Source organism: Carassius gibelio, chromosome A18 (genome assembly GCF_023724105.1).
Source record: "Carassius gibelio isolate Cgi1373 ecotype wild population from Czech Republic chromosome A18, carGib1.2-hapl.c, whole genome shotgun sequence".
In the NCBI taxonomy this organism is placed as follows: domain Eukaryota; kingdom Metazoa; phylum Chordata; class Actinopteri; order Cypriniformes; family Cyprinidae; genus Carassius; species Carassius gibelio.
Genome location: NC_068388.1, coordinates 24,183,632 through 24,210,261, shown reverse-complemented (window position 1 = coordinate 24,210,261; position 26,630 = coordinate 24,183,632). Strand labels below are relative to the sequence as shown.

The window sequence follows — 26,630 nt, the reverse complement described above, 5'->3', positions numbered from 1 at the left end:
AATCAAGTAAAGAAAAGAATGTGATGAACAGACGTATTTTTGACAAATCATCACACATAATATTGGTTCTTGTGCTTATTAAGTTGAAATGATGACTTATGACATTTGTTTTAAGGCACAACCAAAGTAAAATTACACTTTAATTGACTTTTTTATTGTCCCGAAATTGACCCTTTCCACTGTTTTGAGTGTCTGATTTCTGTCCCTGGTTCCACGTGTAAGTCTGTATCTGTATATTGGCCACTAGCAAGGGTCTTGATTCATAAAACATCAGTTAGTGATGACACAATTGCAAGGTGTCATGTAGATGTTTTATAATACAGTGCTATTAAGAAATATATACACATCCTTCAATGTTATAAATGAACACTAACTTGAGCACATTTGTTTACCATTTTAAATGTTGATTATGTAGACTGGCATAGGGAAAAACAAATGATGAGAGAATATATATATATATATATATATATATATATATATATATATATATATATATATATATATATATATATATATATATATATATTTTTTTTTTTTTTTTTTTTTTTTTTTTTTTTTTTTCTTTTTTTTTTTTTTTGGATGAGCTATCCCTTTAAACTTGTATAATTCTGTAATAACTTAAATACCTGTATCACACTGAAAAGTTAGAACAGAGGAACAGGTTTCTCTTTTATGCACATTATGAATGAAATGTAATCGTAACTGACAATTTTTTTTTTTTTTTTTTTTTTTTTTTTTGATTTAAGAAGACATGACAGCATTTCTGGGAAGTGAATAGTGAACATGGTGATGGTTTTTGTGTTGCATATTTGGAATTTCTATGGAGTGAAAATCTGTGCACTGAGTATTGTCTATGGCCAAATCCCTTATTATTTATTACTATTGAACGAGGGAGCTGATTGAAAAAAAAAAAAAAAAAAAACTTTTTACAGTGTATTTCATTCAGCTCCCTCATTCAAAAGTAAAAAAAAATAATTAGGGATTTTTTTTTTTTTTCATATACATATATATATTTTCATCAAATATATAAGTCCTACACTTTTTTTTTTTTTTTTTTTTTTATCATCGTCTCTAGCAAATCATCAAACAAAAATCATGATATCAAACCTCCAAAATGAATGGCATCTTTATTAAATGTTTTTAAATATCCAAACACACACATATACAATAAAAATGACCAAATGTTAGGGTGAAAAAGGGATTCTCATCAAATATCTATTTATATAGTCTTCTCCTCCGAAACAAAATAATACAAAATAATTACTCACCCAATAAAAATTAGTATGTACACCAGAAAAATAAGTGTTTCTATATCAAAAAAGGCGTATATTTTCTGTATTTGTTGTTAGCCAAACACACTCACAAAAAAAAAAAAAAAAAAAGATCTATACAAATAAGATCTAGGCAAAAGGCAACAGCAGTTGGAAAGAGAGTTTATGACATGCAGGACAGATGAGGCTGTGATGATGTATTTGTGGGCCGTCAGTCAGCTGCAGGCATGTGCAGAACTCCTGCGGGCTCCAACATGTCCTGCAGAGTTTTTTTTTTATTTTTTACAGGTTTTACTAGTGCGAGTTTGATTTATTAATTGCTTTGCATCCCTGACAGATTAAGTGGTTTTTCTTACAGTAATAAAAGCAGCCTGCACTTAGTGGTGTCATACTGCACCCCTCCACATGAACTTTTTTCATCCAAAGGAAATGAAATTGGATGAAACATACAAAAGCTAGCATGATCCATCTGGGAGTTAATATATCATGTGTTTCAGCCTCAAAGAATAGCGCTAAACGGCCGTGCAAAGGTTATACACACACAAAAAGGTAATTTGACGAAAGCATTCAGTTGAAATACAATGATGTTGAAGCATGCCACACATAAAACTAACAAAAGATACATTTTTTCTCTGCAAACAGAAACAGAGAAAACACAGAGAGTGGGCACTTTGGAAAGGTTTACTTAAATCAATATTACCTTTAATGCTTTTTTCAAAATGTATGTTCTTTTTCTATACTAAGCTGACAGATTCTTTATCCAGTGAGATGTTGAATGGATAAAGCTAATCTTTACCCAAACTGGACAATCCTGCTTTAAAAAGAGCAACATTTTCTCATGCAAAATGCTCTGTACATGTTTACACTGGTATTCAGACTAACCCATTCAATTAACTTTTAATGGTAGCAGCTTCTTGAATGTAAAAAAAAAAAAAAAGAAGAAAAAAAAGGAGGAATATACCTCAAAGGGCACTTTAGCTTCTCGGATATATGCGTTTTGGCACAGAATCCCAAGCTACAGTAAACATGTGCACTGTTAACTACAGGTGCAATTAAACTGCAAATATTTACAGGGAAAAGAGGAACGTACTGGTGCTGTGCTGGTGCGAGAAAGTCAGTCTGTGTGAATACATTTGAGAGAGGCAGCTTTGTGTCAGAAACATTACAGTGTCGATCACTGCAACACCATATACAGTGGAAAGTAATTTAACATATCTGCATACCATTGCATTAGATAACAAAACATATGCTCGTATATTAATACAGAGAAACCACATGTGAACTACTCATCTAAAAGAACATTCAGAAGGAATAGTTCGCCCAAAATTGTAAATTCTGTCAGCATTTACTCAACCTCGAGTTCTCCAAACCTGTATGTCCACATGACAATGATGTACTAAATACTGAAGAAGTTTTTCCTTTGTGTTTTTGAAAGGTTTTGCATACAGACGACAACATTGTCAAACTGATCCCTGTTCAATCGAATCCATCTAAACGGTTAAAACACTGTATTAATCATGAATAGTTTACACAAATTCATTTCTCAACTTTTTTTATTATTATTTTATTTATTTATTTATTTTGTTGTGTGTGTGTGTGTGTGAAGAACGTTTGCATTTTAAGGCCCCCAAAATGCTGTTATCATGTGAATCATCGGCCAAAACATATATATATATATATATATATATATATATATATATATATATATATATATATATATATATATATATATATATATATATTTATTTATTTATTTATTTATTTATTTATTTTTTTGCTTTTTTTTTTGGTTTTTAGTTGAAAATGGTGCCGCCTAAAAATTGTTGGTTACCCACATTCTTCAAAATGTCTTATTTTATGCTCAAAAGAAGACATTTTGAAGACTGTGGGTAACTAAACAGTTGTTGGACCCCATCGTCTTTTATAGCATTAAAAAAAAAATGAAATAAAAATAAAAAACAATTATGGAAGTTAATGGGGAACAAAATACTTGTTTATTTTTGTGTTCAGCAGAAGAGAGAAAGTCAAACAGGTTTGGAACGACATGAGGATAAGTGGTGATTTTCATTTTTGGGTTAACTATCCCTTTAGTAATGTTCTTACAACGTTAGCACAAAACCTTATTTATACATTGTTCATGGAACTTTTAAGTTGTTTTTTTGTCACATTTTTTAAACATTATCACTTTGTTCTCCTTTGATGTAAGTCTCCTAACATTCAAAAAAACTAAGAACAGACGTTTTTAAAACATTTAAAAAAAAATGGGACATTCTGAACGTTCAGAGAACATTCAGACATAATGTGTTCACAACTTCAAGGGAACGTTAGTAAAACGTTCCTAGGACGTGTTTTTGTTGGCCGGGTATGAACATGATCCTTTGAAAACCAGAATGCATCCAAATCCAGCTGTTTTTACCTTTTAAAACCTAAAGAATGTCATTTTTGTGAAATGATTCACCTGAGAAGTGTGCTTATTCTATCTCTTTTGTTTATGCAGGCCACTTGGTTTGATATTTGACATTCACACATATTTGTGTGTCTAAAGTACCGCTATACTTTTTGGGGTCACTGTCAACTCAAAATCAGGCTCGGGGAGCCATTCAACCGCTCAAGTCCATGGAGCATTAAAGTCTTTCAGTAGCTGTCTTTGGTTGCGCTTCAGCACGGTTGCGTTTAGCTGGTCGTCATTGCTTCTGACGGAGATGGAGGAGCCTGTTCTTGCGCCGGGGTTTCTGGACAGACGGACTCAGATGTAGCGGATGTACTGAGATCTTGAGGTTGGGATTGGAAGACCTCATCTTCCTCTCCGGCTCGTAGCCTCTCCTCCTCCACTAGTTTGGCCGCCAGCTGTTCCTGGGCCTCGATCTCCTCTGTGGTTGGGATGGAGTTCTTCTTAGGTCGGCCTTTGGGCTTGGTAGGAGCCTCGTGTCCTCCTTTTAGCACCTAGAGAAACATGGACACCCATTAGCTGTGAAAAATGATGGCCTAGTCAAAGGTGAGGATGGTTATTACAGTGTTTAAGGGATGATATATAGCCATTTGGGCTGGCCGTTTGTGCCCGTTTATCTCAGAGGTGAATGCTCTGTTGATCTTTTGTTCCTGCTTGAGAGGTTGATGGCGCTGACGTAGACCAGCACTGTCCTTTAAATCATCACTCGCACAACCAGCAGCCCGGGGTCTTCGCTGTTACATGCACCGATTGTATTGAGTGCTGCTCAAAACTGTCTTAATGGATTTTTAATGATATGTCTCAGAGTTTTCATTTCCACACAGGATGCTTTGGTGGATTTTCAACACAGATGATTCATTGATACAAGACGACAGTACTCTAACGGACTAGGCTTGTAATGTCGTCAGTCCTTGCGGTGTTAGCCTTGTGCGAGCTCTTCTGACTCACCATTTTCTTCCATTTCATGCGTCTGTTCTGGTACCATGTCTTCACCTGGAGCTGCGTGAGTCCCAGAGACTGAGCCAGGTCCAATCTGCACACACATACAATAAAATCAAGAATTCAGAAAAGGTTCATAAATGAAATGACAAGTTATGGTTCTGTTCCATAACATGCATCGTGCTGCCTAAATATCAAGTGCATGAAGTCAAATATATATATATATATATATATATATATATATATATATATATATATATATATATATATATATATATTCCTAAATCTTCTGTTGATCTCCTGAGGACTGTTATGAAGCTATAGGCAGTAGTGACCCAGGTGTAGGAGCGGCGACTATGAATGGCATTCTGACCCCAAAAAAACCCAAAGCAAGTTGACTTCAGGGATGACAGGAAATTTCAGAACTGGAAGTAACTGACTGAAATCCTAAAGTCACCTGTTGTCTTAAGCACAAAACCAGTGGTAGCCATCTACAGTGCAGATTAATATCTAATCACTGTAAAATTCCCAAAGCTGGCATGACATATCCAAAGAGTTTGCCAAGCTGTGAACTGAAGAGTCTTCCCAGGCCGAATGTAACAGCAGACCTCCCGTGGAATGCCATCACGCTTTATCTATACAGGACACAGTAATCCAGTCATGGAGCTCCTGACCTGCCCGAAGGCAGAGGTTCGTATCGGGGCTGTTCGGCAGGCAGCGCATGACTAATGCAGCGACTGGTCTGCTGTAACGTGAGGACATGAGAGATGGGATTTAAAGGCAAGGGAGATCCAGATATCAAAAGATTTCTGCTCCATCATTTCAAAGTGGCTCACACCAGCCAAGCAGGATTACGCACCTCCTCAGTCGAACCTCTCAGAGAGTCACGTGACTGTGAGGTGCAGTGTTCTTCTGGAAATGAGCAGATTAACACATGCTCTTAAAATCCCTTGACTCCAGACTTTCCCCGTCTCCTTCTCTTTATCTGTCTATTATCTAATGTTCCTCTCTTTTCTTCTAAGTTTTGTACGAGACAAGAGTTTTTCCACTGGATGAAAGTTAATGTCCTTGAAAAATAGTACTGTGGCAGTACCACGGTAAAGTATCAGATGCTAACACTATGGCAATTGATTTAATCACATCTTGTTTATAATATCCCTGTCGAAATATTCAGTTTTGATTGGGACATTGCACCTAATGTTGATCTCTTACACAGCTTTATGTATTATTGTGTGGTTTCTTTTAATATTTACACATATTTAGCAAAATATATTATAGTCGGCATACTGTAGGTATTATAACTATACATTTATATAATATGTATATATATATATATATATATATATATATATATATATATATATATATATATATATATATATATATATATATATATTTATTTATAATTTTTTTTTTTTTTTTTTTTTTTTTACATCACCAATCTAGCTATCTGTCATTTCAGGCTGCTTCCTAAGTATTAACTCACAGTAAGAAAAGCACCTCAGTGTTTTTGCTTATTATTCTTTACACACACGCACACACACACACGCTGCATTCCAACGCCGGCACGTTCCTTGCAACTATGAGCCTAATTTATCTCAGTTTGGGATCTGACATTTATTCATAATTATGATGAAGATGATTATAATCATTTCTGTCCCATAAAAAAAATAAAAATAAACATTAAAACTTCATGATATAAATCATTATGTTTTTCATTGCTTTCATGTTCTGATCGTGTGGCCAAAAACAGCACAACACCTTCAGGTCGTCTCTGAGATTGACAGAAGACCAACCTGAGCCCCATTCCTCAAACCCGCCAGGAGACGAGGAGTTTCCCTCGCTTGTTTCTCATTCAGCCATGAATAAATGAGTTGATTCCTGAGGCAGAGCTGCAGGCCGTGATGTGTGTGACAGAGTGATAGAGAGAGAGAGAGAGAGCGTAATCATGACCTTTCTATGAACTCAGCAGCCTTCAGTCAGCTGACCGACCTCGACAGGAACCAGAGAAACAGACCACTCTCATGCCAACTTCTCATGTGTAGCTTTGCATGTTTGTTTCAGGTTTAGTTTTGTAATTACTGAGTAAATTACTTTCTCTGATAAATTAAGGATGGATAATATGTTGTTACAGTAACTATATCAGGATCAGTCATAGGTATTTATATTGCATATTTTTATTCTTATTATTTTTCCTTTATTATTTATTTATTCCTATTATTGTTTATCATTGTAAGTCTGATTTAGCCCATTAAATTAATTTCAGGGCCTGTTTGTTTCATAACATTATTTTCAATATTCTGCAATTAAAACTTAATAATATAAATCATTACTTTCTAAATCGCAACATCTAGAGAAAAAAAAATCCCTTCACATTGAGAATTTTTAAAGCTGATTTATTTTAATATGGTTATTATTATTTTTTATTACTTATCAAAGTCTGATTTAACTCATATTAGAATGAAACATTATCTTTTTTATATAATTTTTTTCTTCTAAAAGTAAAAAAAAAAAGTTAAAAGTTTAGATTTACATTGATAATCAAATCAGCTATTTGCCATGATAAATAAATAGCAAAATAAATTAAGGTATATATTTATACATATTATATACAAAACAACATCAGAAACAACATCTTTCTTATTAAAAGAAAATAAATGAAAACAACTATTTGTGAAACAGAAATTAATAAAAGTTGAATGAGTAAGAGGAAGTCTGGCGGTGGATTTCTTTACTCTGTACGTCTGCTGGTGCCGACAGTTTTCACACAATTATGTCTGACTGCTCCTTTCCCGCTGGAGGACAGGATCCATCCTTAGGCTGTGTCTGACCAACCACTCAGTGTGTGTGTGTGTGTGTGTGTGTGTGTGTGTGTGTGTGTGTGTGTGTGTGGCAGACAAACTCAGAATCATTGTAGGTGGGACAGAACTGATCTTGTACTCAAATACACCTTTTGAGCCATAATGGAAAAACATCAACTCCGGCCAAATCTAAACGCAGAGCCAAACTGAAATGGAAACTGTGTTTAGTCCAAAAAATGTCCCATGAGAGAAGACCTATGACACATAGATTACATCATTTTATTGTACAAAGCCGCAAAGTTGTTTTAAATGCACCTGCGTGTGCTTTAAGTGATTGGCATGGAATCATTGTAACACATTTCTGCTTGCTGTTCTTGGCCCGTGTCCCTGTTGTCTTGAATGGGGAAGGGTTTCTTTTAAAGGCTTCTTTTGCAATTCAAAGCATGATCAAAATGTTTCTGTCGTTAACTACAATGCTCTGAGCCCTGTAATAGTTTGGCTAACAGTGATTTGCTTATTATTATAAGTGTATATTTCATGTTCAGTATGCATTTAGAATTATTTTCATTTATAGTTTCTTTTATAAATATAAATATAAATATACTGTTTTCTTAAAATCAATATCCTGTGTACTTTTTAATGCTATTGGTTTCATAGTGCAAGATTTATTATTGCATGTTACATTCCAGTCAGTCCCACATTATTATTATTATTATTATTATTTTTATTATTATTATTATTATTATTATTATTATTATTATTATTATCATCGCAAATTATTTATTTATTTATTTATTTTTGAAAGTTGAAACACACACGCACGCACGCACACACACACACACACACATCCCAGCGATGCGAGGGCTCCTCGTCAAACACTGACCTGTCTGGAGTGGAGAGATATTTCTGTTTCTGGAACTTCTTCTCCAGGCCCAGCAGCTGCAGCTCGGTGAAGATGGTGCGGCTGCGGCGGGGTTTCTTCAGCCGCGGCGAGCTGTGCTCCGTCTCTGATTCGCTGCTGATGCTGAGGGGCGTCTCGCTGGCCCTGGGCTCGGAGGTGAGCGGGTGCTGGGGGGACAGAAGGGGCAGGTGAGGAGACGGCTGAGAGACCTGCGGGATGCTGCTGGGCGGCTGGTGTGTGATCACAGACAGGAGAGGGTACGACCTCAGAGGAGCAGAGCCTGCTGGAGCAAACAATCCACACAACACTTCAGTTAATACTGATAGAACACACATATTGATCCTTTTCACTGGCAGAAATCATTAATGAATCAAGAATGTCCATTTTGAGGAACATTGTGCAAAAGTAAAAAAGAAATATCATTATTATATATTTTTTTTAAATCTTTCATTATCTTCTGCCAATTTGGAATGTTCCAATCAAAATTAAAGACATGTTCATTTGCAATATTTGATCATATAAAACCATTTTGGTGTGTCCCAATCACTTCCTAGAAGTTTGTGTGTGTGTGTGTGTGTGTGTGTGTGTTTATTTATTTATTCATTAATTAATTTGCATAATGAATGTCATGTTCCACTCAGAAAAATAACTGATACTTTAAATTAAAGTACAAAATTTATAACATATCATAATTACTGTGCTTTCTTGAAGTCAACATGAAATCAAATTCCTGATAGTTATATATATATATATATATATATATATATATATATATATATATATATATATATATATATATATATATATATATATATATATACATATATTTTAAGATTCATCTTCGCACCTTATGCAAAAATAAATAAATAAATAAATAAAAATAGAAGCTTTATTTTTAAGAGTGTAGCATCTTGGTGGAAATCATGAATGAATCAGCAACTCTTATCAGGTCTATTAAGCATCATACATGGCTGTAAAATCTAGTTTACAAGCTGCTAGAGTGAGCAGGCTTTAACCGTGAGTTTAACAGCCGTCACGTCCGTGTGAACCCCAAGCGTGTGATGGTGTAGGTAAGGGTAAAGAGTTCTGGTCCGTGTGATGTAAGGTGGTTGAACCAGAGGTCTCTCTGCTGATGTAACCCTGTTTTACACTGAACTCTGGGAGGATAATGACTCTCCTATGACACACACTGTCAGCAACACAATGCACTGTGGGTAATAATTTGTAACCGGGGCATTCGTACCCCCTCCCCTAAGGTTTTAATATTTCAAACTCGCTCCTCTTTGTCTCCTCTTCTTTTATTTTCAGACATTAGCTAGACGCCAGAATCCATAAAATGCAACACGGGGCCCGTCTGAGCAAAGAGAGGTCACATCAGCGAGCATAAAATACCTCCAGGAGAGAGAGAACAAAATAAATAAAAGCTTATATCGTCAAGCCAAAAAAAAAAAAAAAAAAAAGATTTCTTGAGTGGAAGAGAATGGAAGAGTGTTTGGTGAAATGAATACATGGTGTCAAGTTCATTTCACAGGCAAATTGGCTGCGATCTTCTTTAATCCCTGTTAAATGCCGGGGATGTCTTATCTAATCACTTGACTGATGATAGATAAAAAGAAAAAAGACTGTGTCAAAGCCAATTATTTGATCAAAAATCATTTCCTTATTAAATATGACCACAGGGAAACATAAGCATCAGAAGTTGATTAAATATCAAAACATGAAGGTTTGTATTTGTAGTAGTTTCTCTGCAAATATTGTTATTCTCTTAAATACTTAAATTGTTGCCTTTTTTTATATTTATCCCTATAAAATTTCTGTCATATTGTAATAATAAGTCGGCTTGCAAAACATGTACATTTCACTAAAAGCATGTACATTGTATTAAGTATGTCTTTCATGCAGATAAATCTGCTCTCGATAGGCTTTTTTTTTTTTTTTTTTTTTTTATGAGCAGCACATATGTTGAATGACAGCACAGGGTAATGAAAGCAGAAGTTTTCCACACACGCACACACATAAATGCACAGAAATGTATGCGCTCACACTCACATGTAAGTCAGGATGATCTCATTGCTATCAATGCAACACGTTCAGGCACGATATCCCTTCTGGCTCATCTGTTTGTCTCTCTTTCTTGCCCTCCCTGTTCTTTCTTCAAAATCAATCCAAAAAAAATGGAAATTGTAATGTATATCAATAAAAATGCATCATCAACCTGTTAGACCTCTGTCTCATTTACACTATAATAAGCTGTTTAATTGTATCCTAGATCCCAGTTAATTAACAAACTAACTGAAATGGGTCAATGAGATTTTCCTAGGGCCTTATTATCACGATGCTATACTCCTGGAAGTCCTGCTCATGTTTTGGGTGAGGTGGTGTGAAAATTGTTTTTCTAAAAAAGCTGTAGCATTTCATTTGACCTAAAAATCTGCGACAGTTTGGTGTTGCGTTTCCTTGTTATGACATGCAGGGTACCAGGAAATCTCTTGCTTCAATTTCAACACCTTGACTTGTCATTCATGTGTTGCGAACGATGTGTCAAGGTTTCATTACTCACAGAGCTGTGAAGCTCGTGCTTTCCCCAACCGATGGCCAAAAACCAGTAGCAAACATTGTGCTCTTTCATTTTTTATTTTCCTTGAGTGATTGGATTCCAGTGGCAGATTTCATTTGGCACTCGATGTGCATTTGAACTCTCAGTAACACGATACACTGTGTATTGGTTGGGCCAAGATCGTGACAGATGGTGACAGATCGAATGCTTCATCACTCATTTGCATTTTTTTTTATCTTTCAGTATCAATTAAAAGACCTATCCAGCAAGTTGGACGATCAGAAAAAAACACACATACGCTTGGCCTTTGCAAGTGAATGGAAATAGTTTATTTTTCCTATTTTTCCTTGCTGCAGGCCAGATTTTGAGCTCAATTTGCACAAGCATATTGATAATGCAGCTGATGGCTTTTTATTTGGCTCTTGTTTGACTGTTTTGTCTTCCAGGCATCTAACAACATCGCGTCTGACTGTAAAAAAAAGGGTCAGGCTCTGGAAAACATTAAGCTGTGTAATTCTGTCTATCATATTACTTATAAATATTTAGACATGAAACACAACCCTGAGAATTGTTCGGCTTCCATAATTACCCAAAGGGAATAAGATCTCACAATAGATATCCATAATACCCTGATAATACATTTCCTTAAATCTGTATAGCCACACCCTCTGGGTTGCATCATGGGAGAGTTCTGACAAAATGCATCGATAATTGTATGTTTTGCTTGAGTGTGTGTGTGTGTGTGAGTGTGTGTGTCTGTACATAGACATAATTGGATCTCATCTGAAAGACATCCGCTTGTATTATCTGCAGCAGATAAGTGTAAATCAAGGTGTGGACGGTTGTCTCTCAATCATTTGCTCCTCTAAAGGAAACTCAACCACCTATAAGTTGTTTTCCAGCGTGCTGTCATAGGAGACCTGATCGTTATCCGTATCTCTTACTTTGAAAAATGCTCCTAAAAGCCTTTCCCGTGTTATGAAGAGAGACGTGTCTCCAAACGAAATATTAAAACCTGCTATTATGCTGTGCGAGAAACTTCTGAGTACATGGTTCTAAAAAATGTTTTTTTTTTTCTTTTTTTTTTTTTTTACTACAGATGATCCTACACAATACTGTGCCAGATGAGTTTTGTTTAAAAAAGAGAAAGCGTGGAATAACACAAGAAAGTAGAGCCGGTTCCCCTTGAGTTTACAGTACATGTCTACTTCAGAGCGGGAAGTATCTTTAGAGCGTTTGCTCATCTGCGATACATTTCTGAGAGGTTTATCAGATGTCTTTAAGATATTTCTGATTAAGAATGCGTGTAAAACTGATGTCTATCAGATGTTTGTTCTCAGCAGATGCCTTCCAGATGAAGCTTGCAGGCATACGTGTGCTATTTGTGCTATTGGACATTTGGAAACTAAGCTTGCACCTTTCTAACTGTAATCATGTGCATATATGATGATTGTGTTTGCCCTGTGTTAAAAAAAAAGCATACATTAAACCCACTGGCCACAGACATGACCCAATGCAGAGGTGTTTTGAAGCTGAGTTTTGGCACTTAATGAAATATCGGAGAGGTGATATAGTATCCAGAGAGCCGTGTAATATGAGGATGTATTTAATCTGTCTGAACTTCACATAGATGGGCCCACAATTAAAAATGATCTAGCCTGTCAATGACAGCTGTAACCGAATATTTAACATGCTCGTTTTAATGAGAAGTCAGGGTTGAATTCAGTCATGCTTAAGTTTGGAAGCAGACAGACACTAAAGGAGAAAATAAAGTGGAAAAGAAGCATTTGAATACTTATAATTTTATATGAAATACTTTGACTAATTGACTCTCCTGTTGTTGTGTCTTACAGTGGCTCCTAGTGGTGACAGCGATTACAGTAAGAGTTGTGAAGACAGATAAGTGTGAGAGTCCAGGGCCGATGGCCCTTCGGTAAGTGCCAGTCTCAACGCCAGCTACAGTCTATATTAAGCTTTACCATCCATTGATGTGCTGGCATATAGAATATCTCACACCCCTCCGACTTGAAAAGACACAGTGTGTGCAGTGTCCTGATATTTGGGCTGGATATTCTATCCTCGCCCCGGCCTGCCAAAACTCTCACACTGCCATGTACCTCACAGCTGGACGAACAAACAGAAGGAAGCATGTGTGCATAAACGTGCCTGAATTCTCACATACGTTTATGACTTCATACATATTTATGTATACATTTGTGTGCATGCTTTGTCGCGCGTACACATTTATGTCTGTGTTCAATGGGTTGTGTATGACGGAAGCGAGTGACCTGCTAAAGCTATTTTTATCACAATCCCGTCCGATTAGAGGATGCGTCTCTGATTTCACACACTGCACAGCAGGTATGAGGGAGCGAAGATGCTCTCTGTCAACACGCGTCAAGATTGGAGCGCGATTCTTTGCACTTTTCTGAACTAGTTTGGAATTTTGCACCCCGACACTTGATGCTAAATTATTCTGTCTGCATAATGAATAACTGTGTAATTACTGCTAGGTTTCATACACACATCTATTCTTAAAAACAAAGCTTCATAAATAACCATTTTGGTTCCTTAGCTTTTGTTCATCTGAAAATTGTCATATATGTTAAAGATTCTTTATGGAACCATGAAATGTCAATTAAGAACCCATAGGCATGTGGGGGCATGTGTTTTTGGGGGCATAACCATCATTTTAATATGATCTGGAAACGAATGGTCGTGAAATCTCTTGATGATTTTGTGTTGTAAAACAAGATCAATATGTATCTAAAATTATCCAGCAATGCGAAACAAGATTTGCTGTGAGATCAGTCATTCTGGCCTGAAAAACTGGCTTCTCTTGCTACTGAACAACACTTAGTTTTACAAGTCCGGATTTTATTTTGTCGTATAACTACTGTAAAGAAACATAAGAAAAAAACATGAATTAATGAATGCATGAATGAATCAGCATGCCTGTCAAATGTTAATGTAGGGAACAATCATGTGCAATGAATATATGAATAATATTTGATCTGGGCTTCTCTGTTTGGAAAATCACTTACAAAACCACAGAGTTGAGTCCTGGCTAAATCTTTGGATGGGTCACAGTTGCTGTGAGAATTCACAAATGTGCTAATTACACGGGTGCTGCTACCAAGTCTGCCATGATGCAATCATGATCTTGAGGGTCAAACTGATGCATTACAGCTTGGATTGATGACATGCCAGGAACACTGTGAACTTCACACAAGGCTTCTCATTATGATGCAATGACATTACACCTGTTGCTTCAGCCTGTCATACCTGACTGCATCCTATGCTGTACAGTCAAGAGTGTGGCAACAGTTCTAGATAAATGTACCGTGGCTTCCCAAGAGTTTGTGTTCCTCAGGGTGAGTAAGAGAAGATGTCATTGTTTTTTTTTTTTTTTAACCACAGATGCTTGACTCATTATAAATGTGACAGTTTAGATGAATGAAACAAATGCAGTTTGGAGAATGTGTGCACACCAAAACCCTGAGGTCACTGAGACAAAAACATGGTAGGCTAAAACGTTTAAAGATGAAATATGCTGAGTGTCATCTATTGTGCCATGATAAATCATCAGGGAGGAGTGGTTATAATCCAATCTATCTGTGGAGTTCAACTATTATCTATTTAACTGTCATGACTCTGGATCAATGTCATGTGTGTGTGTGTGTATGTGTGTGTGTTATAATTTTAATTGAATATAATATAGCTCAGTGCATATGGTGGAAATAAAACAAACAAACTAAAACAGTTTATGTGTATTTTGGGGCAGATGAATGTGAGGGATTGATACTAACAACAGCCACCAATCAGACAAAGCTAATGTAAACTTACTAAAAGAAATGAAATATGTACGCGTCACGTAAATCTATCACATTGTTATATATATATATATATATATATATATATATATATATATATATATATATATATATATATATATATATATATATATATATTAAGGCAAAAGGTCATTCTACATTCAGCTGTACCGTTACCTTTTTGTTTTTGACAGTAGAAGACTTTACAACACATACTGTGTCTACTGAACAATTTAACTCACGACCTACAAACAGCTCTTGAACTTAAATACTTCTATTTTAACTACTATTTAATCCTTTAAATAGGACTATGAACTCAGAACATGTCGAAGAGCATTTCACCGAGGAGTAGCCCACTTTAAAATATTTGAGTTAAATACTGTGTTTATTCTTTTTAGTCGTATTGTTTAATTTTGCATAAAATATTGACAATAACTATGGATTTCCTGGACGTTGCTTCATGTAACGAATTTAGAAATATAATGTATTCAGCAGAACAGTTAACTAGACTTTTAACTACCGCTTCCATGGCCGGGCCGTCTACAAAATGTAGAAACACAATTACTTCAATTAGATATACATATATTAGTATTATTAGTTTCAAAAACCATATTTCTAGCCTACTTTATGTGAAGCAAAAATATGTGGCACACTTCAACTAAATAGTTACTCTTTAAACTTGTGAAAATAATTTTATTTCTGTATATATATATATATATATATATATATATATATATATATATATATATATATATATATATATATATATATATATATATATAAGCACATTATAAAGGATGCTTTCATCGTTAGATCTTACATTTACCTTGTCAATAATTTCTCCTCGATATTTATGACTAACTTTTCTGCTCGATCTCTTAATTAATAATTGCAATAAAAGAGGGTGAAAAAAAAGAAACCGTGTTTGTTCACTTACCAGGGCATGAATGCAGAGGTTTGGGTCTGACGATTAAAGAGGGACAAACCGAATAAAGTGAAAGTTTCTCGAAGTAATCACAAGTTTCCTTGGAAAGGATCTCGTCGATCATGAAAGTCTTGTATCGTCTTCTGGCGGCTTTCAGCTGCGCGCTGCTCGCGACTCTCAGCTCGGCTTGACAATGCATAGTGTCCAGATACGCGCTGTGTGACGTTCACCACAAAACTTCTGACAATAGCCTTCTTGAAGATTGTGTAAAACTTTGAAAGTATGATAGTGATCTAAAACGACATCTCATCTGATCGTCTCTGCGTGCTCTTGCAGCTGTGCTCGGTGTCTTCCGCGCGCTCATTCATGCAGCGAGTGCGCGCTGCGCTCTGAGTCACCGCTATATAAACCAACTCTCCTGTCACTGCACTGTGTGTGCAACAGCGGACACACTTCACGTCAATCACACTCTCCCTCTCTCGATCTCTCCCTCTCTCTGTACAGAACAATGGACCTTTTTTTCACAGATTCAAGGAAACATTTGATGGAATTACGGTTCATTTACAGTTTTAATTTAAGAGTATGCAAATCGTCTTCTTCTTCTTCTAGTATTTTTGTTATTGTGAAAAAAAGTGAAAAATAATATCACATAGCTAGATGCATTTTTTTTATCCTTCAAAGTTCTGCAGATAAAACAAATGGGCGACTTCTTTTACAAATGGGAAAGCTGCGCAATAAGCTTAGTCTCTAAAATTGTACATTTGGTCAGCATGGGCCAGATTTCTTTACAAAGATGACGCCTCATTCACAAGAGAAAAGAAGCCGAATGTTATTTATCCATTTATTAATTTATTCATTTATTTATTTTAAAATATTCATAATAAAATACATTTTAACATGGAGTAGGCGTTATTTGCTTACCAAATAGTTAACGTCATTAAAAGTGAAAATGTGACAGGTGATTTAATGATTTCATTTATTGCGGTTATTTTGTGTTGCCATTGCTTGCTGGAAAACTTCTGTAGATACGGAAACGCTTGTGTGTCTTAAAACTTTCAACGATCGCGTAAAGCAACTATTTCACTTGCCAGGACAAGTGGCATCATTCATTCATAAATGAAGGCAAAGTTAAGCGCTTTACCAGCAAGAGATGCAGCAAATCAGAAGCGCGTAGCTCTTTTTTTTTTCTTAGTAGATAAATACATAAATATCTTAACTTCATAGGCCTAATACATTTTATAGCCTTCACACCGATTATTGGGCTACTAAAGTTATAAAGCCTAAGTTAAGATCATTGTATGCGTTTATAGTTGAATTAGATAGGCTTCTATGAAACTAATTTAATTCGTTTTTAAAGCATTATTAGGCCTACGCTAAATTGTATATGCTGTTGCCTATAATTATTAATGATAACAGCAGGAAGGAAGGGCAACCTAGTCCTTTATTTAATGATTTAAAAAAAGAAAAACATTAAACATTTACTGCACCATTCAATATACAGTAATCATGCGATCAAATATTCGATTGTCAATAATCATACACTTCTATAAAGAATAACAAAGGCAACGAATTTGTAAAAAAAAAAAATAATAATAATAATAATATAATTGATAACTGTGCACACGGAAAGCATCATGCTTTGTATTTATCTTAAACAGTTTGTCAGTTTCTGGAGTTGGGACAACGGTAATTTATATATATATATATATATATATATATATATATATATATATATATATATATATATATATATATATATATATACATAGAGCATAGGCTACAATTGCGTATTAAACCCGAGTCACAAATTTGCCACCAAAAATAAATACAATAAATAAAAATAAAAAAAAAATAATAATAAAAACTTACGAGTGCAATCTTGTCTTGAATAACTGACATATAACTGTAGAAATACCTAGATAATTTCAGTGGCGTTTCTGAAAAGTTTATTTATTTTTATTTCGTTTTCCCCCAATTTTTTTATTTTATTTATTTTATTTATTTATTATTATTATTTAGCCATATACATGGTAAAATAAATAAATAAAGTAACATTAAGCAATATTTCTCTCAGTTGCTTCTGTAAGAGTCGTTCGAAGCGGAATCGACAGGTGCTCGTGAAGTGTTTCTCATATCAGTGTCAGCAAGTTCAGACAGTATTAACCGTGTGAAATGATGGAGGTGAACAGACGTTTCTCTCGGTTTTGTTGCAGAACGAGTGAGAAAGACAGCTCTTTCGCAGCAGCAGCCGCAGTTTAGTTTGACATTGTGATGTTTATTACAGATGGAGCTGCTTTGATGTGCGTGGCGCACTGAACTCCTTCACCGAGCTCAGGCTCGGGTTTCTGCTTTTCAGAGCCGTGCGTCCGCTGTCCAAATGATTATCATTTTCCCATGTATGAGAGTAAATATAACTCGCAGAGGATCCGAGATAACAGCCGTGAGGGATTATGTGAAGGAAATCTCGAGATCTCCTGGAAAAACTTTGAGCTCTTTCTGGTTGGAGATATTGATCAAAGGGAAGAAATGAGAACAACTGCTGCAGGCTTTAAAACAGAGGGATACAACAGAATATCAAGATAAACAGACTGTACAGTGAGAAGAGGATTCATAGGGCACCTGTGAACTAGGATAGATAGATAGATAGATAGATAGATAGATAGATAGATAGATAGATAGATAGATAGATAGATAGACCGATAGACAGATAGATAGATAGATAGATAGATAGATAGATAGATAGATAGATAGATAGATAGATAGATAGATAGATAGATAGATAGATAGATAGATAGATAGATAGATAGATAGATTATATTTTCTTTAAAATCATAGGGGTGAGAAAAGTTGCATACAAGTAGTATAAATAAATATATATATATATATATATATATATATATAGAGAGAGAGAGAGAGAGAGAGAGAGAGAGAGAGTGGGGGGGGGGGCATTAAATGAATGTATTTTCATACAACAATATATGGATTTTAATAGAGTGGTAAAAGGCTAGCGGGGGTAAAAGGGCACAAGCAGCCACCGTTTCTGGATTCCGGTCGCCAAGCAGCTCAATCAATTAAGCGGTGAACGCGCAGAAGCTGAGCTCCTCGGTAACGCGTGTCCCGGGACAGCAGCTTCATTAGAACCCGATCCTCCGCAGATTAATGCACAGACCCGGGGCTCAGCGCGCTTCTGCATCCGGGAGCTTTGTGTGGATGTTCGGCTTCACGCGCACCGGGAGCCGCTGATGGCAGCTAAAGCACTTTCGGAAGGGCAGCTTATGACCTCAGATCGGACAAAGGATTCCGCTGCCGGATGTGTCTAGTTGTAGCGCAAACACTAGTGGATCAGTGTTCAGTCACGACTGTTAAAGTTCAGTTCAAGTTCTCATGAAACCTTTACTAACATTTATTCTAAAGAATGAAAATGGCACGCTGAAATATTCTGTGGTTATAATATATATATATATATATATATATATATATATATATATATATATATATATATATATATATATATATATATATATATATATATATGTATGTATGTATACAGTACAGACCAAAAGTTTGGACACACCTTCTCATTGAAAGAGTTTTCTTTATTTTCATGACTATGAAAATTGTAGAGTTACACTGAAGGCATCAAGGTCTATTTGAGCAAGAAGGGGAGTGATGGGGTGCTGCGCCAGATGACCTGACCTCCATTGTCACCGGACCTGAACCCAATCCAGATGATTTAGGGGTGAGCTGGACCACAGACAGAAGGCAAAAGGGCCAACAAGTGCTAAGCATCTCTCGGGGAACTCCTTCAAGACTGTTGGAAGACCATTTCAGGTGACTACCTCTTGAAGCTCATCAAGAGAATGCCAACACTTTTCTGTTAAGTATATAATTCCATATATAATTCCACATGTTTTAATTCATAGTTTTGATGCCTTCAGTGTGAATCTACAATTTTCATAGTCATAAAAATAAAGAAAACTCTTTGAATGAGAAGGTGTGTCCAAACTTTTGGTCTGTACTGTATATATATATATATATATATATATACAGTGGTCCATGGCAATTAGGCTTTTCACTCTCTCATGATTAAAGACTTAACGTTTTAAGTTTAAACAGACGTGTTTATTTTGGTATTTATAATTAAATGATAGTTTATACATGCAAGCAAATATGCATGAATGATGTCTTATTCTGTGGAGCTTTTCATTTGTATGATAAATACAAGCAGTATAACCAAACTGGGAATAAGACTGGGAATACTGATATATATATATATATATATATATATATATATATATATATATATATATAATTTTTTTTATTGTATGGTACCACCCTATTTTAGCGAAATAATGTTTAAGTGGGATCTGTTAGACGTGACCTAACTGGTTAGACTCGGTAGATCACCTGACCACTACAGAAGCAGTTATCACGCGCCAAAAACCTGCTTGTCCAAAAGTTAACATAACTTTCCAAAGATTTTACTCCTTTGCAAATCTTTTGAAACCTGTCCCACTTTATATTAAGCCTTGCATTAGAATCCATACATAGAGAAAAGCATATAAATAAATATACTTACATAAAGAAGAATAATTATGACTATACATGCTTCAAATGTGGCACAAACTATAGACTACTGAAATCCCTGTTAGAGCTCCTGAACAGTTAAAAAATGTTTTTGTTTTTTTAAATGCTGAATTAAAACGATTAAAACTGCATTTATATGATGTAATCAAATGTAAGAGTTCAACAAATTCAGACAGAAAGAGATCAGTAAACAATGATTTTATGAAACCAAATGTTGCACTTGATAATAAAAATGGCCAATTTACAAAAGTATTAAAACTAGTTATTGCTCCAAGTTTACAAAGACTGTCTTGATGAATAATAAATCTCATCCCCAAAAGAGGAACGTAGAAAGTATGCACGCAGTCAGTAAAAAAATTAAATTAAATTAAAAACAAAAAAGCACGTATATTAAACATGAAAGCACCCGAAAACTCGTTTTCTATTTTTCAAAATGAGAAATCCTGAGAAATTACAAATGTAAAAAAAAAAAAAAACACGATAATATTTTGTTCTTTTCTGCATTTTTGTTGCTTTACATACAAATATATTTCTCAAAAATGACATTCTTAAAAATAAACATAGGTGTCCCCGAGATCAAAATATATATTTAAAACAGGCCAGCACATAAAATGGCCAACTTATTACTGGTTTTGAAGTTCTTTTTTTTTTTTTTTTTAACTTTCAATCCAAATGCCTAAACTTCATTGTGACAAAAACTTGCTTTTTTTAACAGTTAAGATGCAATCCACAAAATAGAAAATGTAAAAATCTTGGAGGATAACAAAATCTTATTAAAACAGTTGATAAAAAAAATTAAAATAAAATAAAAAGAGAACTAAAATGCAACTAAAGCTGGCGTTTAAAAGTGTTTCCATCGTCCCTCTCTGGAGTCTCTCCGTCGTTCAGGAGGGTAATTCCTGTTGTGTCCTCCGCTGCGGTCATCATGGTGATAGAAGTCACCTCGCCGTTGCCGGTCATAGTTGTTCCCGCCGTGCCGTTGATCTCTGCCATGATGGTTGTTATTGTCCTGGTGAGGGTGGCGATGACCGCGCTGGCCGGAGCGATCCTGCTGCCAGTGGTTACTGTCTGCTGGACTGCGCAGCTGCTGCGTGCCCTGCTGGAGACCTCCACTGAGCTGGAGACACTGCTGCATCTGAACCTGCCACATGTTGTTCATCTATTACAAAAAAGGACAAACAGTTGAGAGGAGAGTTTAAATACTTCAGAGCATATTATAGACGTGACACTGAAACAGACAGCATCTTAATAATTCACCCAAAGTTTTTCTTCAGCTGAGCAGATCTGCAGAAATGTAGCATACCATCACTTGCAGTGAATGGGTGCCGTCAGAATGAGAGTCCTAACAGCTGATCAAAACATCACAGTAATCCACACCACTCCAGTCCACCAGTTAATGTCCTGTTTAATTAACACATCCATCGTCAGGACATTTTTAACTTTAAACCATTGATTCTTGCAAAAAAAAAAAAGAGTCCATAATCCATAAAAACACTTCCTCAAGTAAAAAGAACAAATGTAAAAAAAAATCCATCTCCTATCACATCCATCCACATATTCATTTAGAACGGTAGGTTTTTGCTTATAAACAGTGATTGATCTGTGCAGATTCAGACAAAACAACTTTTTCCTTGGAGGAAGTGCTATTTTGGATTATGGACTCGTATTTTACCCAGAAAGATCAGTCTGGGTTTTTAAAAACGTCTTGATGATGAATGTTTTTCTTTTCTCAAGATCTTAATGGATTGGAGTGCTGTGGATTATTGTCATGTTTTAATCAGCTGTTTGGACTCTCATTCTGATGGCACCCATTCACTGCAGAGCATCCATTGCTGAGTAAGTGATGCAATGCTACATTTCTCAACATCTGTTCAAAATACAAACCCATCTTGGATGAGTACATTTTCAGCAAATCTTCATTTTTAAACTTCTCGTAAATGTCCTTCAGCAATAAAGTCTACTTTTGGTCTGATATTAATGAACAGATTTTGAATGTAGGAACCCGAGCATGAGCAGAAGTGTTAGTAGAGGTATTCTCACCATGGCCTGTCTCTGCAGACTGTCAGGTGAAGAGAAAGATCTCTGTAAATGCTGCGGAGGAGAGTAGGATGGAGAGCCCATCTGCTCTGGGGTTCTGCCAGAACAGAAAAGTACATCAGACAGAGCAAGATCCATGTACTGGCCAGGATTTCTAAATTGCCTAAAATGTCTAATATTATGCAGCACAACTATTTTCAACGTCAATAATAAAATTAGCATATTAAAATTTGAACACATTTTACATTTCAAAATAGAAAATTGCTATTTTAAATTGTAATAACGTTCCACAGTATTACTGGTTTTATGTATTTTTAATTAAATAAATCCTAATAAATCCTTAAATAAATACAATCCACACCGATCGTTTGTGTGGCTGTGCATTAAATCATTCTGCACAACCCTAATATTATACACTTGAATGAAATGATTCCTCTTAATATTTTTGATCCATAGTAAATGATTAATGTAGTGATGAAATCAGAAACCCTCCACTTGAAGAAACGCAATCACAAATGGCCACAGGAGACACATTCGGGATGTAAACAGTGATGGGTCTCAGCTGACAGGATCACTTGAAACATAACCTCTAAATCACTCCTTTAAATCAGAAGTTACCTTCCGCCGCGGTGACCAGGTGTGTTTGCTGGACTGGGGTTTTGAGAGTTTGCTGGACTTTTGCCTTCCTGATTAATATGACTGCTGCCTGTTAAAAACAACTCGGATTTAGATGACCCTTCATCTGGTTCTTACACGGCTGGGCTCAAAAGATGTTTCATAATATGCTCAGTCAATTAAGTTCTTTTGCATGCATTAATCACTCAAAAAATGACTAGAATTAAGCAAGCAAATGGCATCAAAATTCCAGCACAACCTTTGTTTTATCATCTCTACTACTATTATCAAACATCACATTCTTAAAGATGATTGTGGAAATGTTGTGGAAACTCATTAAATGACTTGTTTGTGCGTCTGTGCTGAAATGTTAGACAGTGATACATCTCTAATGAGCACAAAATAAATAAAGCAAGATGAAATGTAAATTCCTACCGGCTCTGAACTTTATGTTGAGCTGCCGTCCGTACAGACGGATGCCATTCAGCAAGTTCAAGGCGTAGGGCACAGACACTTCATGTTTGAAGTTTACAAATGCAAACTTCTTCGATTTGCCATCATTGTCTTTAGGGATTTTGACTTTGATCAACGGCCCAGCCTATTGGAAAGAGAAATGTGTCAGATCTCTGATTTCTGTTACTTAAGCCAATTCACTACAGACACAAAACCATTGACAAAAACAGCACTTGTCGAATTTGCTTTCAAAAAAAAAAAGTTTTCTCCTGCACTCATTCAGAAACTAAACTTGGAAATATTTATTCCCAGTTATATCGCAATGGTTTTTACAGAGACATGTGTTTATATATAATTTGCCTGATTAATATAACATTATATTTAAAACAAATAATAATAATACGGTCTGTTAAAATTATAAAAAAAGAGACATATCCATATCTATTCTCTGTAGAAACCTGTCGCTGTAGTATATCCACAAAATAAATCAAGCATTTTGAACCAGGCTTCATCAATGTTTCACTTTCTGTTCTTCTAATGTATGCAAGTTATGCATATTTAAGTATATCATGGATCGTTTGCATATTTCAAAAGTGTATATCAGAAGTCTTGTAATACAAAACAATTGACGTTAGCTTAAAGTTCTGCGATTAATTACATAACTGGGGAACTATGATGATATTTATTAGTTACAATTTTTTGGCCTTAAATGTAAATGAATGACACAATCAAAATAAAGACGAATGAATGACGACATAGACAAAAAAAAAAAAAAAAAAAAAAAAAAAACAACAACTTAAAATAAACAGCGAGCCAATATCCGTTATATTTTTGAAAAATTGTTCAGATTATTAAGCGTAAACGTGTTCGGAAATGTTCCAAAATAAACTAACGTCACCGCATTACAGAAAATATTTCATACATTTTTTGACACCTCGGTGATTTGTTCATAAAACATGTATCCACTGTTTTCAATAGGGTCGTCTGCAAATAGATAAAACATAAATAAACAGGGGTCTTTCACTAGCATTAGCAAGCTGATCAACGAAACTGAAACACTCACCTGTAAAAACAGCTCAAATATAACTTCTTCTGTAACTTGAGGGTCCAAATTCCCCACAAACAAAGTCCGGTCAGCCTCATCGGCTATTCCCATTTTGCAAAATATTAATAATCTAGCCGGTTGATTGCGTTAGCTCTTCTATCTTAAATTTATGACCAACCCATCTGCCTACTGTAAAACGCCTTTGCCGTGTGTGAGCAATAACTGTCGTGATGAACAGCCGCTTCACGACAGTAGCAGTTCCAGGAAAAACCACAGGGAGCGCAATTTCGCCGTTTTAAGAGTACGGTTTATAATACCTAATTGTCCGTAAGTGTTGCATTTTTAAAATTGAACTGATCATTATGCAGTGTTGCATAACGTACCTGAAAGTCATACTCAAGTAAAAGTACTGATATCTTAACAGAAAATTATTTTGGTAGAGGTTGAAGTTACCGTTTAGAATATTACTTGAGTAAAAGTCTAAAAGTAAGAGATATTTATTGTACTTCAGTACCAAAGTATTTTTTAAATCTTAAATGTACTTATTTTTATTTTTATTTGTTTATGTACTTAAGTATTGAAAGTAAAAGTAAAAGTTAATGCAAAATGGAAAATAAGCAAATAAATGTATATACAAACATTCATACACAGTTTGAGTAGCAAGATTGTCTTCATTTTTAACAATCTCTTCATTTTGTATTTTTGGATAAGAATAAGAAGCACTTAATCTGCTTCCTAGTGTCTTTCAATCCAACATAAGAAAACATTTCTGTAATCTGCATCGAAAATAGCATGTATTTACAAAGTTTATGTATCTCAGAGGGGACATGGATTCATTTAAACTGCAGATACAGATGTGTAAATAGGCCTAATGTTTTGTTTTTAATATAAAATGTTGAATACTGATATTTTAAATAATTTAAAACATGGGGGGGGGGTTCTGCATCTGCAGAAAAACAGTACACTTTGTGTGATGTAGATAAAGTTAACTAGGCCTACATTAAATTAAATAAATATAAGAATCATACAGAAGCATTTTTGCAGTCTACAACTTAGAATGCCTGAAACTTTCAGTTTTAATAGACTAAAATAAATGACTGTGCATGTACTCTGTGTGTGATTTGGTGATACGGCCTACTTAATAATGTCAGATTGCCCATTATTATTATTACAACAACACTTACAATATTATCACAGATGATGCTGTATATCGCACACCCCTGACTCGACTTGAGTGGAAAATGAAATCATCTGTGGTTGTGTGCGGCTCGCACTTGTTTGAACATGAGCAAAGGTGTTTTTTAGTCTAACTTGCAAACGCCAGACCACTGATTCATCAAACCTGCTTTCCTGAAGACGTGTTCTTCTGATTATTTTGTAGCAAGTGATGAATATACTTCGGGGAAATGTATCGGAGCAAAAGTATTTATTTTAATTAGGAAATGTAGTGGAGTAAAAGTAAAAGTTGGCTGAAATATAAAAACTCAAGTAAACAGATACTCCCCAAAAATACTTAAGTACTGTAACTTCATTCCACTACACCACTGATCATTTGTATTACTGGTAGAACTGTTAAGTAAAGTTACATAGTAAAGTTACATACACATCAAAAAGAGAGACACACAATCCACCATTAATACAGTGAAAATCAATGTGGGTGTTGGAGGATTCATGGCTGTATTTTTTGAGGCTGGTGGCCCATCTTCATTGCAAATTCCACCAGTAGTGTGTGAAGGTTAAATTAGCAGAGCAATTGCACAGTTTTACAAAAACTATCGCAATGCACACAATACAATGGGAGACATAATCAAATTGTTTTTGCATGTCTAGCTGGCACATCTGTGACCAGGACAACCGGTCTTGGTAGTGTATCTAGCGCATGGTGACCAGGGTAATGTCAGCATAACCATGAAGGACGAACCACATCTAACAGGAGTAACTGGCGACGCAAGAGGAAGCTTTCTGGAAGCAATATCCAGATTGTATCCAAAAAACATAAAACCACAGCTGCGAAGCTCACTGCAGAATTAAATGTGCACATCAACTCTCCTGTTTCCACCTAAACTGTTCATCGAGAGCTCCACAGGTCAATGTACAAAGACAGGCGGCTATAGCCATAGCTTCGGTGCCAAATGTCTGTTTCAGTGGTGCAAGCAGCGGAAGTCTTGGGCTGTGTGGACAATGTAAAACATGTATTGTTCTCTGATGAGTCCACCT

At 35.4% G+C, this 26,630-nt stretch overlaps 2 protein-coding genes across 3 annotated transcripts; both read right to left on the bottom strand.

Moving 5' to 3' along the window:
* Nucleotides 1–3,141: 3,141 nt before the first annotated feature.
* On the bottom strand, nucleotides 3,142–16,064 carry LOC127934590 (homeobox protein BarH-like 2). 2 transcript variants are annotated; one of them, XM_052532072.1, is made up of 4 exons: nucleotides 15,689–16,064; nucleotides 8,344–8,644; nucleotides 4,669–4,753; nucleotides 3,142–4,214 (listed from the first exon to the last, which is right to left on the bottom strand). In XM_052532072.1, exons 1-4 carry the CDS (start codon nucleotides 15,873–15,875, stop codon nucleotides 3,945–3,947), a joined length of 843 nt encoding a protein of 280 aa, XP_052388032.1. In that variant the 5' UTR covers nucleotides 15,876–16,064; the 3' UTR covers nucleotides 3,142–3,944. The 2 variants fall into 2 exon arrangements, with proteins under 2 accessions (XP_052388032.1, XP_052388033.1); XM_052532073.1 differs by having other exon boundaries at nucleotides 8,344–8,641.
* A 4,382-nt stretch (nucleotides 16,065–20,446) lies between these two features.
* Nucleotides 20,447–24,620, bottom strand: LOC127933874 (RNA-binding protein 7-like). The gene is made up of 5 exons (XM_052530922.1): nucleotides 24,432–24,620; nucleotides 23,351–23,513; nucleotides 22,919–23,006; nucleotides 22,304–22,397; nucleotides 20,447–21,422 (listed from the first exon to the last, which is right to left on the bottom strand). The coding sequence occupies exons 1-5, from the start codon at nucleotides 24,522–24,524 to the stop codon at nucleotides 21,105–21,107; spliced, it is 756 nt and encodes a 251-aa protein (XP_052386882.1). The 5' UTR covers nucleotides 24,525–24,620; the 3' UTR covers nucleotides 20,447–21,104.
* Between the last annotated feature and the right edge of the window lie 2,010 nt (nucleotides 24,621–26,630).

What these genes read in the sequence shown, in the direction of transcription:
- LOC127934590 (XM_052532072.1), bottom strand. Translation starts at nt 15,875, where the DNA reads ATGCATTGTCAAGCCGAGCTGAGAGTCGCGAGCAGCGCGCAGCTGAAA. An exon ending in ACCTCTGCATTCATGCCCTG is followed by an intron (nt 8,645 to 15,688) that starts GTAAGTGAACAA and finishes TGTTTGCTCCAG; the next exon opens with CAGGCTCTGCTCCTCTGAGG. An exon ending in TATCTCTCCACTCCAGACAG is followed by an intron (nt 4,754 to 8,343) that starts GTCAGTGTTTGA and finishes ATGTGTGTGCAG; the next exon opens with ATTGGACCTGGCTCAGTCTC.
- LOC127933874 (XM_052530922.1), bottom strand. Translation starts at nt 24,524, where the DNA reads ATGGGAATAGCCGATGAGGCTGACCGGACTTTGTTTGTGGGGAATTTG. An exon ending in TATTTGAGCTGTTTTTACAG is followed by an intron (nt 23,514 to 24,431) that starts GTGAGTGTTTCA and finishes TCTTTCCAATAG; the next exon opens with GCTGGGCCGTTGATCAAAGT. An exon ending in GTCTGCAGAGACAGGCCATG is followed by an intron (nt 21,423 to 22,303) that starts GTGAGAATACCT and finishes TTTTTGTAATAG; the next exon opens with ATGAACAACATGTGGCAGGT.